The 20,044-nt window shown below is 35.4% G+C and overlaps 1 protein-coding gene across 2 annotated transcripts in view; it reads left to right on the top strand.

The window, feature by feature from the left end:
* FAF1 (Fas associated factor 1) overlaps positions 1 to 20,044 on the top strand; it is a 153,454-nt gene that overhangs the window by 63,324 nt on the left and 70,086 nt on the right. For both annotated transcript variants that reach the window (XM_005521141.3, XM_088060187.1), the window contains exon 8: positions 16,078 to 16,164. In XM_005521141.3, the coding sequence (XP_005521198.2) occupies positions 16,078 to 16,164 (87 nt within the window). The remainder of the gene's footprint in view (positions 1 to 16,077; positions 16,165 to 20,044) is intronic.

The following is a 20,044-nucleotide window of genomic DNA, read 5'->3' as shown; positions in this document are numbered from 1 at the left end:
ATCCCTGTCATGTTTTCCTGCTGCTTTTCAGGAATTCGTTTTCATAAGACATCTGCAGGCAAACCTTTTCCTGGACTTCTGATCCATTGGGCTTTAGTAATGGCCTATTATTTCAAGGGAAGAGGATTTTACAAAAACTATTTGAAATATCCAAAATTAATACAAGATGCTGATACTTATCTTTAAAACAGAGTGTCCAAAAGCCTTTGTTTTTGCATTCACGTGGAGAGTTTTAATGTTACTGAGCTGGTTTTGTTGCTGGAGGAGGTCATTCTTTGCCAGATTCCTGTCGGTGTACATTGTAACTGAACTTTTTTGGTTCTCATTGAGTCAGAACTGCTGTTCTTGCATATGTTACTTAAAAACACAAGGCTGCAACCTAAATTCACCAAATTTACTGCCATCATTCATGCCTTCCATGTGCTGGATACATACATGGCTTTCTGACCCTTTTCTGATGGTTGGTGGGTGAGTGACAGCTCACTGGCAGGATCACAAGCTCTTTATGAAATGTTTTTCAGCTGCTATTGATAGTATGTGTGCTTAGGCCTCACATACCACAGTGTCATGGTGGTGATCACACTAATAAGTGATCACACACCTGACTTCTCTCTTGGAAGGCATTTGGCCTGTTCCCTTCTTCTGCATCTGTGTGAGTGCTCAAGGGTCCTGTGTCCCATTGGTTTGGAAAATTTCTGAGAAGTGGCCTGGGAGAATGTCTTCAAAACTGTCCAGGCTGTGGTTACTCAAGGCTGAGCTAGTTCCACATACAACAAAAAAAAGTGCTAATAAATCTATTCTAGTCCTTAAGTCTCTTTAGCCTGACTGTTATATACATTGAGCCATTGGATGTGCCTCTAATTAACTTTGTTCTAAATATTCTCAAGTAGATCATAAAAGAAGTGATTATGATTTTACTGTCCTGTTTGAAACACTTTAGGTCCAGAGTATACTCTCTGTGTAGGTGAGTGACCAGTGAAATCTCAGTCCTTTTTTCAAGTTTCCAGCTTGTTATTGCTGGACTTCAACAGATTTGTCTTCCCCATCTCAAATCCATGAGAATTGAATTGATGAATGTGGCTGCTTTCAGGCATAGAGGATGCTTGCTTGGCTCCAGTAGGGGATGTTCATCCTAATAGGAAGAAGTAGTGCTGGAAACTCCACAAAATACAGCTGGATGGCCTGGTTTTTGGTAGAAGTATAGATCCTTGTCTGTTTTGGAAGCTTACTTCCAAGGTATATTAGATTTTTGTCTGGATATTAGTGCAGAGCGCTCAGATATCACTTATCCAAAAAATCTGTCATCTCACCCTATTAGCCATTAGTAGAAACAAGGACATTTACTGCTTCAATCAGCACCTCCCTGGTGCTGATAAATAACTGTCCTACCTGGTCTGCTTCCTTTGTCATTGTTGCAGTGAGACAAAAAAATATCTTGGGCTATGTGAAAAATAAAGACTCGGTGTAACTCTCTTGTTGCTATAACAGAATAATAAAAATACTGTGTGGGAGCAATTCATTACTCTTTTCCTTTCAAGCACTTAAAAGAAAAACAGAGCTGAAAATATTTCTTTGGGAGATACTGAAATACCTCATTAGTTCTTTCTTTTTATTGGCTATTGAGGTGACAATTCTGTAACAGGAATGAACGTGAGGATGAATTTTGCTTTGATTTATAGAAATGTGTTAATTTGAGCTGAATAGATCTTTTCAGATCTTAATATTTGTTATCTGTGAATCTTGTTTTGTAATACATAGTTTCTAGTTTTATTTTAGATAAAGGAATTGTGATGGAGACTATGTTAATTCTGTGCAGTATTGGAGGTGTTTTGAGGAAAATGAGTTGCTGAGATTCACTAATCTGTAATTTAAGGGTTTTTTTCATTAAATGGAACAGTGTTCACTGCTTATTTAATAGATATAGAATTACATGTCAAGCTAAGACTGAAAAATGTGGAGGAAATAATATGTATGTTTAATTAATTAAGTTAACCTTTATTCAAGTCTTTCCATTTCAGTGAGATGACAAGTTTGCACGATAGAATAGTGAAAATGGTCAGAATAGCTTTATATTAGCTCATTTTCTGAAGTGATCATTAAGTTTTCTGTTGCTCTGCAGCAAATGAATGGTGCACTTTGTAAAGACAGGAATCTGCAGAAGAGGTAACTCCTGTAGTGTTTTGGTCAAACACTAATGAAATTGCATTTAGTTGTATATTCAAGAAATACTGACTTCTCCATCATGAACCAGCTTTGTGTGTTTCTGGGTCACTCAGACCAGGCTGTTCGTGAAGGTGGGTGCTGTTGAAGATGCAGTGAATAAACTCATTGCATTGAGAAAGACTCAGCTGTGCACTCCTCTTAGAGGCACAAGATAATGTAGTTTTCTTTTAGTATTTTGGAATTCTAAAGGAAAATGTAATTTCAATATTGTAGACTTCAATATTGGAAACTACTTATATTTTTAATTTAGGCAGTCCAGGTCTGGAAACCAGTCCAGTTTAAGAAAAATGCCTGAACCAGAGATTACAGGACTGGGGCACTAGCAGCACTTCTTTTTTTCATAAAAGTCTTTCTGTTTGTAAAGAAAGTTCCTCACTTGAGAGGCTTCCAAATAATTTTTGTCTTCAAATTGATCTGTAGAGTTCACAGTTACTGTTTATTTTCATTCTCCAGTAACACTTTCCCTTCATCTTCCCATGTCTGCACCTGTGTAGAACTTAGACTTCAGGTTTTCTAGTGTTGTTCTTGGCTTAGTGTGTTTATTTTAACTGTTCCTAATATTTTTCTGGTATCTGATAACCTGTCAATTTGAACCTTAATAATTTGCTTTTCCATCAACTTTTTGTATTCTAAAAGTACTTGTGACTCATGTATACTTGTTCAAGTACTGACTTGTTTGGGAAAAAAAATTAAAGAAAGAAGAGCCAGAGAGAATGCAGATTGGGCTTTTTGGCCTGGTTGCATCTGCTTTTTTCAACTTTATTCTATTTTTTTGAGGAAATTTAGCTGAACATTTTTAAATTGACCAAAAGTAGTATTACACACAAAACCAAAACAAATTTGTATGGCTTCTTCTGGTAGACATAAAAATCTATAATTGGATTGTACCTCTGCCTGACTCATTTTGTTAATGGAATTTCACCTCTGCTTCACTCAGAGTTTTAGTGTCTTTAAGTTTTTAAAATCCTGGTGCAGATCAATGTTCACCTTACTGTGGAAGAGGAAGGCAGGGCTATAGTTGGCAAATACTATAGGTGGTAACAACAAAGATTCTTGTCCCTCATTCAGAAAATTCATTATTTGCTTTCACCTGTACTGCCATTACTGTTTCACTGAGAGCTATCAGTTCAAAGAGAGAGGTAGAGGTCTTAATATTTTTTTTATGTTTTTAGTTCCTATGTTAAAAATAAAAGCAAGTCTAATACCTGATATTTGGTCACCTTCTTTCTTTTTTATTTTTATTTTTAGTTTGTTTATTAGAAACTTGTTTCATACTGACTTTGAATACAAATAAAGATCTAGCTTTTCTATAATGTGACAATAAAATTTTGAAAGATTTAAAACTGTTTCAAATGAAATTATGTTTGGGACACAAGTTGAGGGAAACATTGCTTTAAAATAATATACTTTATAACTTCTACATCATATAGAAGAGAATATATCATTTTTAAACGTGTTAAATATGTTCTACATGAAAGATTTTCCTCTATCTTATTAAGTAAAGGAGGGGATTTTTTGGGTGGAAGATTCCATAGTTAAAGATGTAAACCAGCAATTTCTTGCTTCTATAGCACAACATAGTTCAGAGCTGAGATTAGAGAAACCCTGTAGAGTGGCTAATACTTGAGGGCATCCCCAAGTAGAAAAGTATGTGAATTTAGGCATGGGAGGAAGGAAGGATCTGCTTTAAATTTAGTGTAGGGTCACTGAGTCTTAATGATAGATTAAACAAGGGAGGTGGAATAATGAATAGGGGTATGCAATGTGTAGCACTAATACCAGAAGTCCATGGTTTTCACTGGTTATTTAATGTCTTTTCCCATATGTTTCTGAATAGAGCAGGTTATGGCAGGGATGAGCTAAGGAATAGCTTTGTTAGTGAATTGTTAAATAGATTGAATTCTCTTTCTAAAAATGTATAAGCATATAGGAGAGAGGATTGTTAATAGTATAATCAGGCTCCTTACATACATATACCTTAAATGTAGCAATATTAGTAACTGTATTTGTAATTGATGTGTGTGTGTTGATATTCTTAAAACCAGCTGTGAAGGTTTGTCTGCAATTATTTTCTATTGTTAAAGCAGAAATTAATTTCAAAATACTTCTGAATATTGTCAGTATAAAAACCCCTAAGGAAGTTTTGATTTGGTAGACAACGATGAAATGGAGGAAGTACCAGAAATGTTTTTGTTAGTAGAAATTTGACTGACAGCTCAATGAACATTGTTTTATAGTTTAACTTGAATTCAGAATAACATGAATAGAATATCTATTCAAATACAACCACATCAAAAAATGTATTAAATTCATAGTTAGAGTGACTGAGAAAAGATGTCACAGCTTACTTTAGAGCTGACTTCCTCCAGAGCTTTCATGTAAAAGTCTGCCACATACCTGATACCAACAACTGAAGTGAACCAAGCAAGTCAGCACTCGAGCACTGGTGGGTTTCTGCATGACCCATCTTCTCTTTTTATAGTGATAATACCAGAGAATCTTCAGAGAAAATGCACGTTGCCCTTAATTTTTGCTTTGAGAAATTAATGTAATTCACAAGACTTTTTATATCTGTGGCTCATCTTCCTTTTTAGATGCACCTCGTGTGCTGGCCCTTGGAATAAAAGGGCTGCAGGGTGAGTCTGCCCACTTCTCCTAAGTAGCAGGTTTGCTGTGACCTTTAAGTGTAAAAGTGGAGGGGAAGAGAGATGTAAAAAACTGAAGTTAGAGGTATTGGAGAATTTCTTTATGTGAAAGTGCTTCCCAACTCTCTGCATGGCTGTGGTACTTCTCTTCACAAAGTTAATAGATTGAACTATTTTTCATATAATGTGTAAATTTGTAAATACTTTATGATTATTGGCCATTTACAGAAATTTGGAATAGATTTTATGTTGTCTTTAAGAGCAAGAAAATATGGTCTCCCAAAAGTTTATTTTAACAATTGTCTAGAGAGCAAGTAAAAACAGATGAGAAAATACTGATTTTGTGATGTTCTCTTTCTTACACCAAAACTGGTAGGCTTATCACTTAAAATAAGGATTGCTCTGAAGCAAATGTAGTTTATGCATTTTTTAAGACTGAAACTGAATCAGTTTCTCTTTTGAAATGTAGTTGGGTAGGAGTAGAGGAAGATACTGCTAATCAGTGAAATGTGTTCAGGAGCATATTTCTTGGAGTCATAATCTAAGATTTGAGGGAGGAAGTAGGATTCCTTCTCTCATTGAACCAAAGTGAAAAGAATCTTTTGAGTGGGAGTTTTTTGTTTGGGTTTTTTTTTCCCCTTTCCCCTTATATGTATCTACATGTTGCTCTTTGCTATGATTAAATGCAGTAAGAATTGAACCCATAACTTCCATTCTTCTCCTTTCTAGTTCCTAAAACGACCATTTATTTTACCATTCATTGGTTTGAGTGATTACTTTTGAAACCCCTGAATATTCCTAAGTAAGGAAGTGGCCAAAGACTACTTTATGTATTTATTTCACTTGGGCTATTGCAGACCAATTACTTTTTAAATGAAGATGAGGGTGTTTGACTAGAAATATATTTGTCTAATTTCTTTTTTTGTTCTGAACATGACAGTTGTGAAAATATAACAGATCTTCTTTCCCCTGCAAAAGTCACTTTGACTCTCTCTTATTTCCAGTGATGATTCAGACCCTAGAAATAATCTTTAGTGTCCTTATGAGTGGCAGTCTGACTATATCCACCAGAATCATTGTGCTATAACTGAAGATACACAAAAGTGATGTGGACAAAGTGGGACCAAACCTGTGTAGCAGGCATGCAGATTTTTTTCTTACTTCCCAGCTTTAGTTCATATTTTACCATTACCCAGTAGTGTCAGTATCTTCTGGGAAGTCTGAGAGATGTTAGGATGGACACAATGTGTATTTAATAGTTGAAATTGTGTTTTCATACCAATTTTGAATAGCTTGGATCAAAGTTAATGCTCTTGGCACATACTTAACTTCATGATCAGTAATTATCAAGGTACCTGGCAATCTCTTGATGTTTCAGGACATAAAATTTTGGATTTGTGACCTTGGGGGTAAAAATATTAGAAACTCTATTTACCCTGCATATTGCACCTGAATGTTTTGCCAAAAGAGTAGTTGCCTGTTGATGGTGATCTGGTAAAGGATGCCTGAGGAGCAGCTGCCTGTTTTCTTTCATAATGTGCACAGAGGGCAGTTAAAAGTTTCCACGGAGCAGTGCTGGGTCATATTGGTAGCTAATAAGTGGTATTTTCTCAAATGACCATTCCTACTGAATGGAAAAACAAGCTAGGAATTCAAAATGTATATTTTCTGTGTCAGTGCATGTCAAACAATCAAACAAGCAAACAAACAAACTTTAGGTATTATCAGCACTTTTATTTTGTTGGTAGAAGTGTTTAAGGTGTTTTCAAATAAATTTGTAAAATTGTTTTGGCAGTAAGTCTTTGTTGTTTGATCTCTTTTAACCCTAATCACATCTTCCTTTCAATCTCTAATGTCACAGCTAGCTCACACTCCTAATTCTTTTATACCCCATTTCAACCTCATGCTTGTGTGCTGCTAAAATGATTTTTTTTTTAAATACTTATATTTCTTGCCCCAATTTCTTAATAATGTGTTTTCCCTTCTCCTTCTATAGGAATTTGTTTCTTCTTTTAACCTTCTATTAAAAAAAATCAAAGGGTCATGCTGTTTAAAGTTCAGAGGGGATTATCACAATTAGGTCTCCTAGGCACTACAAGCAATGAATAATAATAATTATGTGAGCTGAACCTTTGCACAGTGCAGGCCATATAGCAGCATCCAGGAACTTCAAAATCAACTTCAGAAGATTGTACCTTGCATTTAGCAATAATGCTGCTCCAGAAGGATAGTTGATTTTAGGGATTTAAAGATGGACATCTGCAAAGAGGTTTCTTTATTTTACAGAATTACAACATGCATGTTTACTGTCAGAAAACTGAGGCATTGAAGATTAAACCCACATTTTAAAGACAGCCAGACAGCCATATATAGAATTTTAATATAGTGTATAATATAATAATGTGAATGTACTTAACATTTGCCATGTGCTGCAGCCCATGAAAAGGCTGATCCAAAGCAATGGCAAAAAGTAGTATCTGATAGCTTGAAGAGAGCTCAGATTAATTCCCAAAATTGTCTGGACAGGAAGCTGAGGTTGGGAAAATACCTTGCTAAATATTTGAGAGAGCATCTCATGTGCTTGGGGCACCCATCTTTTCAGATTAGGTTATAGGTATGTATGTGTGTATATATATATATACACACACATACATATATGTATTGCATGAGGCAATCAGAAGTTCACACATCAGAAGATTCAGTGAAGTCTAACTATAGCCTTGCTTTTATTTTCTGTTTCAAAATTTGCAGGTTTTGACCAAAATTCTACTAGTGTTACCTAATGAGCCATTTTATTGTAGGTTATAATGGTAAGACAGCCACACAGATCCATTAAAAAAGGTCAAATTATGTCCAAGAAGGGTTAGTTTAAAAGATGTTTAAAATATGAGCTCAAATTAATGAAATAGAGGATAATGAAATATGAATAATGGTGAAATCTATTAAAATAATCTATTCACAATATTAATTCCATTGCTGAAACTGCCAACACTTTACAAAAACTTATAAAATGTAACGAATCTTAAATGTTATTACACTTATTGAATTTTTAAATAAACTGGTCATTCCCAAACTGGATGAACTTCTGATAACTCCTGGCTGACAAAAATTTCAAAAATTATTTGAATAAGTGTTGCAGCTCAGAAATACAGCTGCTCAATGAGGCTGTGAAGAGAGTAGGTGGTGTCATAGAAGGAATGTCACAGCTGTAGAACAAGAGGACAAAGCACAGCCAACTAGCTAAAGAAAAACCAGGTTATTTTCTGAATTTAGGACATTTAAAGTTTGCCAGTTGTATTTCACGAAAGTTATTTGGAATAGCTGTAGTCACCAAGAATTGATATAAATGAAATAGAAATAATTGGGTTTTTTTGTTAAATTTTGTTTGATGACACATTATGATGGATGCAAATCAGGGGGAAGGAGGCTGTAAGTGCTAATTCCTCATATTTAGTGCCTCCTTTTCCCCAAATGATTTTATTAAACTGCTTTGGTGAATCATCTCTCTGTTAAGGTTACTGTCTGCTCACCGATTCTTTCTTCTGAAAGTTTTCCTCCCTCTCCCATTTTAAAGTGCATAATAGCCAAGTAATACATTAACTTTGCATTTACTTACCTTAATGTGTCAAAGTAGTTATCAGCTTCTCCTTGCCTCATCTCTCAAACTGAATGTAATACATTAAAATATTCATTTAATCCCAAGGTACATGAAGTTCTTACTCCACTTTTTCAAGCCTGAGAGGCAAAATTCATACACTTCAAGCTCTCTTCTAAATACTGAAATGAAAGAATTGGAAACATCAGAAAATACATTTGCTCTGTGTTTAATATTATATAATCTTGGTTTGAGCTCTTATTAGCAAAATGTCACCAAAAAAATTGCACATTCTTTTCCAGATCTGAGTTAATTTGAACAATTTTATTGAGCTTTTTAATGAAGATACTGGCCCAGTATTTATTGAGTGCTACAGTACAATGCAACCCATTTTTGACACAGTTTAAACTGGGTTTATTTGGGTTCAAACACTGTTCTATGTACTTCAAAGTTGGATGCATTAGTGCCATTTCTGTACATGAAATATGTTTAATTTTAGGAAAGTGGTACACAAAAACTTGGCATAAAATTTCCTATTGGTTTTGTGTGCATGCTGTAACTCACTGATGAATTTTGCTTTGTATGGGCTGATGTACAGTAGACATTCAGGTTCTCTTAGAGCCCTTTGGGAAGGCCTGAAATTGCATATTGCTTTTAATTTGAAAATGAAACAGTCCTGAGAGGGAAGAGAATCCCACTTTCATGAGCTATGTGTGTTTTGGTGCTTTTATTTGTTTCAGTTTTATTTTTCATAATAGAATAAGCAAGTAATATATTTTGGACGTTGAATTCAAATCAATTATGTTAGAATAGAATGCATTTCTATACTGCATTAAATAAGAAACAAAGTTTCAAAGCCTTAACCTACTAAGTGGGAAAACTTAATAAAAGCATACCTGAATATTTTCAGAGATATTAAAAGCAAAAATGGTAGTTTAAAGGAAGAGCTATGAAATAAAAAATTAATTAGAAAATGTATTTTAATAAAATACACAGTGGAGTTCCTGTGCATTTTATAAAAGTGCTGAATCATGAATGACTTTTGGCTGACAGGCTTGGGCAGGTGAGGTTTTCTTTTGCATTCGGTATAGAATTTAAATATTTACATTGAAAGTCTACTTTTTTCCTTTAGATTACAACAGAGTGAATTGAATATGTGTAAATGTAAATAGCATAGTGAGTCTTCCTTAGAGAGTTTCAGTGGTATAAAATTTGTGAGAAGCAGATGCTGTTATTTAAAAATAGCCCAATCCTGACATCTTAATTCATTAATTGGAAGCATTCTGTAATTTTAGCTTCGGTCAGCTGCTAGGAGAGGCAGGTTATCATTTGATATCTTTAGAATTGCACTAATATTTCTGAAGTAAAACTTATACTAAAATTAAAATTTGATTATTTAAATAATAGCCTTTTAAAAAATATTTTAGTATAGTTTATTGTGTTATGTATTGGAAATAAAAGAACACAAGCAAAATTGTGAGTGGAGCAGACTTCGAATCTTTCCCTTAAATGAGTCTTGGGTAAAGTAACCTTAGAGTTCTGGTTTGGGTGTTAGTGGTGGCTCACACAGTGCACTACATTACTGAATATATCATACCTGTGGGATTTCAGCTGGCTAAAAATTACTTTTGAAGTTAAGAAATTCACTTGTCCATCAGCTTGTGATATCCTTTTCCTAATAAAATGCAAAATCCTTTTTCTCTACTATGAAAACCTTTTAAATGTTCTGGTTTGTCATTTTCCCTCCTACCTTATTCAGTTTGTGTCTTGTGTTTTTCTGTTACTGTGGACCAAATCTATTGCAATAGGTTGTGGCAGAGGTGCTGATTCAGAAATTCTTTCTCTCTAGTTTTGCATCTCTGTATTTTTAATAATTCCCATTAACTCACAATTAACTGAAATCACCCTTTTATCTGACCAATCCTTTTGCTCATAGCTGTTGATAACGCCATTATGTTTTCAAATTCACCATAATATCACCTTTGATGCTTCTCCATGCTTAGAAACTTGGTTGATTCTGCCCCTGCTTCCCATCTATTCAAGCCAGATTCCCAGTGCTCTTTGCTATCTGTTGGAATTTTGGCTGGCAGAGATGATAAAGGCTTTCATCTATAATCTTTAAGTGTATCACTTTAGCTGGGTTTACCTCCATTCTTTCAATTTTTCTTCACCAAAACACTTATGCTTACTTTGGAGTTCTTCCTGGCACTGCCCCATCCATATTGTTGCTGTCCCCTAAAACTTTTGGTTACTTGTCTTGACTTCTTCTCTGTTACAATGTCAAAGTCAAGATTTCTGCTGTACCATCAGTGCCCCGTGCAACCTTGGACTGTCTGCATCTGATCTCATTTCCCTGCATCCCCCAACTCACATTCCACATTCCTCACAGTCCTCTGACTTTATTGCTCCTTTTGTCTGCCTTTCATGCACTCATTTTTGCACTGTCTTTCATGCTGCCTATGTGCCTGGAACAGTCTTTAGCATCTCAGCCAATTTACAGCTTTGCATAAATTATATTTAATAATAAGACTAACAAAAGTTCATTATGTACATTATTTCACTTAACTTTGTACCTGCATAAGCGGAAAACAGCCTGAGGGAGACTAGTGTTAAACTTTGTTGTGATTTGTTGTGATTCAAAGGCGCAGACTGAGGCGTGACAGTTCTTGGACGATTCAGCATAAAATTAATTTTTTTAATCATTTAGTAAGTGTTAGAACTTTGAGAGTAGGTTTCAGATTTTTCTAATTCAGAGATGAAAAAATAGCTACTTATTCCTGCTATGTGCAATCACCAGAAGGCCGTTGTCATCACGGTACCTGCTGCAGACTTTTTGCCCTGTGGTACATTTCGCTTCACTTTATCCTTACTAATATGAGTGTGGCAGGACTTTGAATGTTGGATTAGCTTCATATCTGCAAACAAAGTGTATCTTCTGTGTTTACTTTCAAAGCAACATGTTCATCTGTTTAAAGAAACCAGTGAAAGATAGGAAGGTAACACTGCCTCTAGCTGGGAAGTTTCCTGTATTGGCTACTTTGACATGTGGGTTTTCTTAAAATATCAGAAGTTGTTTAATATTTTAACTCCCTTCTAAAACCAGTGAAAATGAGCTGAAGGTGAAACTTCACATGCTTTTCCAGCATCAGTATATAAGCAAGGCAGGGCATTATGCAGGAATGATACATCATTTTCCAAGTAAGACTGCATCTGAAATATATGGGCTGGTTTTTTTTTCTTTTTTTTTTCTGTTTAAATGGTTGTATTGATACTGTTTACAGCTGAATAGTGAAACCAAATAGATGTGCCTTTAATTTGTTTTTAAATGATCTCTTATATTCTGGAAATGATAATCTGAAGGGTGGCTGCCATAGTAATGTGCCAGTCACCATGGCATCTGAACATTATGAAAAGACATTCTGGGTTGCACAAAGACAATGCCACCAATTCCTATTTCAAACTGATCAAAAGTGCAGGACCAAGAAGTTTGCCTATAAATGTAGCTCCGTGGATGGCACTGCAATTGAGAGTTTGCTTTAGACAATAAAGATTTTGATCCTCCTCTCAATGCCAAGTGAATTTATAAGTAAAATCCTTAACACAGACTTGGTCCGTTTACTGTGCTAACTTTTTTCAGTTGTGTGAAGAGTGTGGCTGTGGAGGAGCAGTTCACAGTTCACAGTTCTGCTTTATATGAATCTTTGGAACTTTTTCCTCCTCATGGAATTTTTTACTTCAAACTGAAATTAAGTCAGTTAATGAAGAAAAAGGGGTTTTCTATACTCAATTGGTAAATACTGTATTCTCTAAAACATTTTACAGTCTGCTTTCGTAATAGTACTCTAAATATCAAAGAAACCAAAAATCAAATCATTATTTAAAAGCAAGCTTATTTTATCTTAAATAATTGATTATGGCTTGTTGTTTGAAAGAGGACTACTTTGGCATGAATTCCAAATCCAGTTATGATCTTAACTCAAGCAGTTTGTTTAATCAAACATTACTCTAATCAGTCTTACATGGTCCCCTAGCCAGCCAGGCCTGCCTATAACAACTGGTTTATTTTGTGACGAGTTGCTCAACAGATGTCATTCTGGTAGAATAATGCAGCAGAATACTTGTGCGTTGGCTAAAATTACTTCAACTTTGATCACTTTTGTCCAGCACATCAGTCTGGCATTGTGCTTTATACCAACATAACACTTTACCCCGAGCATGCCTTTCAAGCTTAGAATAGCAGAGGAATGTTATTGAATTCAGTGCAGTTACAGATGAGTTAATGAAAGAAGGGAAATACTGTTTTTTTCATAATGCCTTTCTGTTGTATTTTGGAATTAAAAGGGAATTTGAGGAATGTGACTTCCGAGTTATTTATTTTTACTTCTGAAGGCTTTTTGAAAACAATATTATGTAGTCCTATTGATCCCATGTTTCTGTAAATAAGTTTCACTTGTTATTTAAAAATAGTGCACTTTAGAGTTTTATATCGTGAAAATAATATTATTTCTGGTGTGTAGCTGGAAAATAAATATTTCACAGGGACAGTTTATCCTGGTTTTTAATGCAAGAAAACGAAACCAGTAAGAATTGTGTTCTCGTGATCACTCACAGATTAGGATTGTTACATTTTGGGTTGTTGTGGGGTCAGTATGAAGCAACATTTCTTTACAGAGCCATCAAGGACACTATGAGGAAGCAGTAAAATCAAGTCCACTTGAATTGCCGATGAATACTTCAGTATTCTGTGTCTTAAAGACTCGGTGTTCTTGTTTCAGTGTTAGTTAAAATATAATTTTAATTTTTTTTTTTAATTGAAGCACAGTTCCCAGGTCAGTCTCCCTGCAAAAACTCCTGAACAAAACCAACATTAACATGAAGGTTATCATGTGTACATGTAATTTACCAGTTTTAGGAAAAAATAGAGAGGTATGTTAATGATTCTAAAACATACAGTGAATGCAAAGCTGAGCTGAAAATCCAAGCTCAGCTTGTTATGATGCTGAAATAGCCAGGGAAGAAACCCACATGGTCTATCTTTCTTCAGTGAGACACAAGACTGCAGAGTTGGAAGGATTGTATCTCACTCTTGGAGAATAAGTTGAAGCTCTTCTTTCCCACTCACCTGTGCAGAATATTTATATTCAGAAAGCTTTAAACTGATAGTATTGAAATTATTATCTGCATAGCCTATGTATGAAATCTGTTCAGAAATGTGAGACAGTGCTTCACAGTTTTTCCTAAGGGGCACTTTATTAGCATCAAATAACTGTAGTAGTACTAAAAATAATGAGAAAGAGCAACAATAACTGAAGATGTGAAAATACAGTAAGGGCAGTGTACTTCGTGTTGGATCTCAATATGCCCTGAATTGTCTCAGTTGTGGATATTTGTTGACAACCTCGTGCCATTAGGAATCTTTTGAATAATGTGGCCCAAATCAACATTTTGAAGAAGAATATGTGTGAAAATCCTTGCCTTGTCCCTCACCCTCCTTAGGATCTTTACAGTGATTAGAACAATTGTTTCACTGCTTAATGTCTGCACACATATTCTTCATTCATTTATTGTTGTGCAGAATTTAAAAGAAAAGAACTCTGGAGCATTTGTCTCTAAAGATGATCCAGGGAAAGAGTTTTGGTGCTATTTTAGTATGCAAAAATATTTTTAGATTAAAATCTATTGCCAGATGTTTCATATATATCCTGTACTGAAAATAAATGACGAATTTTACAGGGAGCATATGTACTTTCCATATGTTTATATTACTTTGGGGTCAAACTCAACTGTGCTTCAGTGTTGAAGATATGTCAAGTACTAATTAATAGGTAGGATCAAATGATATAAAATTGCTCTCTTGCTGTATTATCGTCCTAAGAATGGTAGTGTAGAATCATCTTTCATTCATTTTTGGAATATGAAACCTTTATCTCAATGGATTATGTTAGCATTTACCATTTTGGCAAATTTCAGCTTTCTTTCTGATTATTACAAACTATTTTTCTGTTCAGAAAAGTTGTTAACTCAGGGTAAGCACACCAGACTGCAGGCATGGTGCTAGCTCAAAGATCTTTTCCTGCTGACAGCAATAATACAGTAAATTTAATTTTTTTAATGGAACTTTTAGTAATTCTCATAGCAGAAGTTAGAACACAATTAATTGCTGTTTGTCTCCTGTTGACAAGTAAACAAGTGAAAATCTAAAGAAGGGATCAAAGGACAGTTTTTGGAGTAGCCTTGTCATTTGCTTTAAGTCAAATATTATCTAATATCTTTTGGTTTAATGGGTTCTTGTGTTTGTTGGTGTTGGACTGTGCAGCCCTCTCAGAGCCAAAACCAGGATGCAGAACTTGTCAGTTATTTTGCCTAGATATGCTCAGATATTTTGCCTAGAGAATGGTCATACAAAATATTATCTAAAAGTATCAAAACTTATGTTTTATCTCTTTGAGAATGTTTTTCTGGATGCAATATAGGTTGTTGGGATCTGTCTAGACCTTTGAAAATGTGGGAAGACCTTGTATTCCCATGTAGCAGTTTTATGAAAGGCAAAAAAACCTAAGCTGGGGTGGATGGGGCTCTGGACAACCTGGTGGAGTGGAAGGTGTCTCTGCCCAGGGCAGGGGGCTGGAATGAGAGGGTCTTTAAGGTTCCTTCCAACCCAGACCATTCTGTGATTCCTGTGAAAAACCACCATGGCTCGCTGGAACATTTTATTGTTCACAGTTATGGTCCTGCTGGGCAATATTTATATTGTTTGTGCAGTCTTTATATTCAGATGTAAGACATTATTCAAAATTTTAGATACCACTTGCTGTCCTAAGTACCAAAATACATCTTTCTGTGATTTAAATAATAGTTTATCACAAAGTCTCTGATAAAAATTGCCTGCTTTTCTATGTGTGGTAATGTTTTCATGCAAAGTGTTTTATAACTCTTGTATTCAAAACTTTCAACTCTTTCTTCTTTTTTCCCTCCCTGCCTTCCTTCTGTTAACCATCATGTGACATGATGAACAGTAGTGACTTCTAATTTAATAGCATGAGAAAAGAGTTGATATAAAAATTTGTTACTTAGCATTTGGTTAATAAATATTTGAAATATGTTGTCTTAGTTGAAAATGTGCTTATTAATTAATATTTTCAGGTTTAATATACTCATTTTTATTTTTGGATTCCATTTAAGAAACTTATGCAAAACTCATTGTATTTCTTATTTGATAAGACTTACACCCAATATGTTCAGGTGACAATTAACTAGAAAACCATGAAGCAGAATTTTTATTATTACTTTCTGCTTCCCTTAACTTTTTTCAATACTTTGTAATACTCTTTACTTGGAAATTTTGTATTATAATTTTTTTTTGCACATTTAGATGTTGAAGTAATAATAAATCATTTAGAATGGTAATTTTTAGATCTGATTTTTTTTTCCTTCAACTCAGTTTCTTCAGTTGCTTTTGGCTGTGTAAACCTGCTGACCACATCTGAATCTAGGAGCATTGAAGGAACCAGTTTTACAATAACCAGAAAAAATAAAAAGCTTGGGGCTGTGATGAAAGCAATGCCATTTGCCTTTTTTAGAGCAAGTTCTGATTTATTTTTATTTATTTTCCAGGTAAAGCGGAATGTGTATGACCTGACCAGTATCCCTGTCCGTCACCAGTTGTGGGAAGGTTGGCCACCTTCTGCCACAGACGACTCGGTGAGTTCCTTTGCTTCTCATCTCATTCCTTCCTAGAAAAGGAAGATTTTACATGGATTTGTGATTGGAATCACTCAGTAGCATTTACTGTCTCATGTGCAGAACCTTAACATTGCACACATTCAGAGTTTTGTCATGGAAGGTACAAATGCTCAAGATTTGCATGACTGAAGCTCAGGGAAATGATTCTTGTGTATCAGATTCAGTGTGTGTTTCACACAAAAAGGAGACATTCTAGACTGAAGCAAGAAGGAGACATTCTAGACTGAAGACATTCCAGTCTGCTCAGTGTTCTGGAAGCTGAAGTCTACTGAGTGACTGAACTTCAGGCAAAAAGCCCTGATTTTTCTGTGTGCTCTGAGTGCACATTAAATATTTTTCACAGTACATTAGCTCACCCAGTTCATGCTCAAGCCTCTGCCTGGATTCAGAGCAGCTGTTCCTGCTGGAATCAGTGAGGGGATCACCACCAGTGACAGAATCCACTGACTCAGAATTGCCCACAAATTCATGAAATTGTGGGACTTACCTGCAGTATCGCATTAAATGTTAGACTTGCTTCCTTGCATACTCATCCTTACAGTGTGTTTTACAGCATGTCTTTCAGTTTTGCTCAGGATATTTTCTTCTGCTAGCATGTTCCCAGTGCCAGCTAGTGAGGTCTGCCTTTCTTTAGACAAAACCCCAACTTCTCCACTAAAAAAATGCCTAAAAGGGTTAAATAATTATGTAGTTATGTTATATGTAGATTTTGTGACCTGAGAAAAATGTATTTTATTGAATTTGAATGTTCTACAACGTGAAAATGGATTTGGAGTTTTTCTTACATATTGCTGTTATCTTTGCATTACTTTCCTGTCCATTTCTGCTCTCTTCTGGTAAAGGGAGAATTTCTGTTTGAATATGACTGCTCCTTTTTACACTCTGGATAAAGGATTTATGCCAATTAAAAAAAAAACAAATCAAAAGGCAAAAGCTGTCTGAATTTCCAGTGTACTTGTAAAATACATCTGTGGTGGTGTTTGCAGAAACAGTATTTAAATTTGAGAAAGGTGGGTAAATCTCAGTCCATGTATTCGAGGGCAAAACAGAATGGTGTCATGTGGTGATTACAGGCTTTGAAATGTGGATCCATTTTAACATTTTATGAGTTTACATTAGCCCAGAAAAGAATTGGAAGCTCAACACTTCTAATCTGTTTTCCCACAGCTGTTAGATTTTCACATATTTTTTCCACTCCTTTTCTTTTGAATAGGATACCTCACATATGTAAAATGCATGAATCTGCTTTAAGTCTTTTTTGACAAGTGACATTGTTGCAGGTGAATTTTGCCCCTTTTCATCTTTAATGAAATTGGTGAATGTTGAGTCATCTGCTCTGAAGCAGACGAGTCCTCAAAGCTCACTGCTGGAGTCTGGTGGAGCTGGAACTTGTCAGCTGTGTAAACAGATTTGAGTGTGTTGCCAACAAAAATACAATTAATTTCTGTCTAAAATTAGAGGCCATAGCTTACTATTTATAAAGATTTAATGATAGCAGTGACTATATATGCTCCTGTGAGCTGAACTTTTTTTTCCAAATTAAAAATATTTGGTAATAATTACTTTAGTAATTAATGATGATCTCTTGAGTTCAGTGGCAAATTTTAAGATCACTTTTTCCATCATGAGTTCTTAATTTGCTGTCTTGTAGGGTACCCCATTGCAATTAAAGAGTTAAAAAAAGACTTGATTAAAATACTTTTTCATTTGCATGTTATGCAGCATAAGAAATACTTTGTAATACCACAGGAGGTTTTTTCAGTGCAGTTCTCGTTAACCTTTGGCTTAGCAAACAGGACAACTAAATAGACTTGGCATAATTGGATTCCTGTATCATCTTGAGTCTCTTATGAACCTGCCAGACTACAGTCTTCTGACATTATCAGGAAATTTAGTGGAGTCAATAGTAATTTAAAACATTGTTGCTTCGTCTCCCTTCAGAGTTAAGATATGTTCTCTGCTTGTACTACCTAATGGAATATGGGATACTGTATGAATTGTCAATAACTCTTTCAGATCCTTTTGCACACTTTCACCAGGGAAATGGGTATCAAAACCTCCCCGTGCAGGAGAATGTTTTCGTGCTGTGGTGGTTTGATTGTGGGAAACAAGGCGTACACAGGCCGCGCAAAGCTCGTTTCACTGCTCGGCAAGGACAAGTTGGAGCTTTTATCGAGCCTGGATAACTTTAATGCCACAAATTATATCTGTTCTGCTCATTAAAGTTCAAAGTAAATGCATGAGTTTTAACTCACTCTTTTTTTAAAAAATGTAAATATATTCAAAATGTTAACTTATCTATTTTTGCACATATAGCATATACAGTGAAGTCTTGAAAATAATCCTAGAAAATAAAAAACCATAATTATACTTTGCTTTAAATACATTCACAATATGTTCTCAATTTTTATTTTGGATTTTGTAACAATCTCAGCGTTGCAGAATTTATAAGATGAGAGCCATGCCAGAATAATTTAGTAAAATTTCTGAAATTTATTCAATTTTTTTTTTCTCTATTGGCTGAACTTTTAGACTATCACTCTTAATTACCACTAGTATCAAGTGGAATGAGCAATTTTCAAATATGTGTTCACTGTAAAAAAAAAAAATCTCAGATCTCTTGCAGGTGATGCTTTAGTTACAGTTTTTGCATGGAAGCAATGTGATTTTATTTATATGTATGGGTGACTTATTGGATGTTAGTTGTACCATGTGTATGTTTGAGGTAAAAATATTTTGCCCCCCCTGAGGTCACTGGGTTTTGATTTATTTCAGTAGAATGAGTTGTCTGTGATGTTTCAGGGGTATTTTGGTAACAGAGAACAACACCCAATAGAGGAAGAAGGAGACAGGTTGCTTTCATGCTGCTTTTTATTCTTGGTATTTAAGCTACAGGTTTTTTTCTTAATTGGTTCATTGTTTTAAATCGTTTCAGCACAGCAGTGAGAAATCCTGCTTCTTTGTACGTAACGACAGTGAGCTTGTCAAAATGGAACATATTTCTGCATTTCCTGTAAAAGTTCTAGGGTGAGGTTTGAGGAGGGGAAAGGGGAGAGAGACAAAGCCAGAAGATGAAGTGCCCAGTGTTGTAGCTGTGCCCTGGCACGTGGATCCCATCCAGGGGAACTCAGCATCCAACCTTCCGCCTGTTCCCAAAGCAGTGCGCTTGGGCGAGACCTTGAATCCTCCTTTCACATCAAGTAACTCTGCTTCTTCATGGTGTAGCTGAGCCATTGGATATTTGCTTGGGCAGATGTAGGTGCACACTGACAAATTACTCAGCCGTGGTGCTGAGCAGTCACATTTCAGGCAGGACAGATGTGTTGCCACTGACACGTTGAGGGTCTGCATCATCCCTGGAACACAGCCACCTTTATCCCCTGTGAACAGGACCACCTTTCCTTCTGTGGTGGCTGTAGCAGATGTGGTTGACATTCCTTGGCTCAATTTAATAGACAATTTTGGGCTATAAAAAAAATCTCATATGCTTATGGATGATCTAATTAGCATTGCTGTTATATTTAGCTATTTCATCGCTAAATACTAAGCACGGCGTCTGCACAAATAGAAATTAAGAATGCTGGTAAATAAGGTTCTGGTACAAAGTGAAACCATTTATGACACTTTTTGGCTGATCTCCAGGTTTTTGAAGAGGTTGAGTATTAAGCATCTGAGTAATTAGTATTTGGGAGTATATATTTCTTTCCCTTTCCAGGTCTTAACAGTTCTTAACAGAAAGTTCATTACCACATGCTGTCATTGTGATATGAAAACAAGTTGTGAGGTTTGCATTCACTGAGTGTTTAATTGTAATGGATGCCATGTCTGCCTTTACTGC

The sequence above is a fragment of the Pseudopodoces humilis genome, chromosome 10 (genome assembly GCF_049639895.1).
Source record: "Pseudopodoces humilis isolate 2021_Gansu_Grassland_sample_001 chromosome 10, ASM4963989v1, whole genome shotgun sequence".
Lineage (NCBI taxonomy): Eukaryota > Metazoa > Chordata > Aves > Passeriformes > Paridae > Pseudopodoces > Pseudopodoces humilis.
This window is presented reverse-complemented; position numbering and strand designations above follow the sequence as displayed.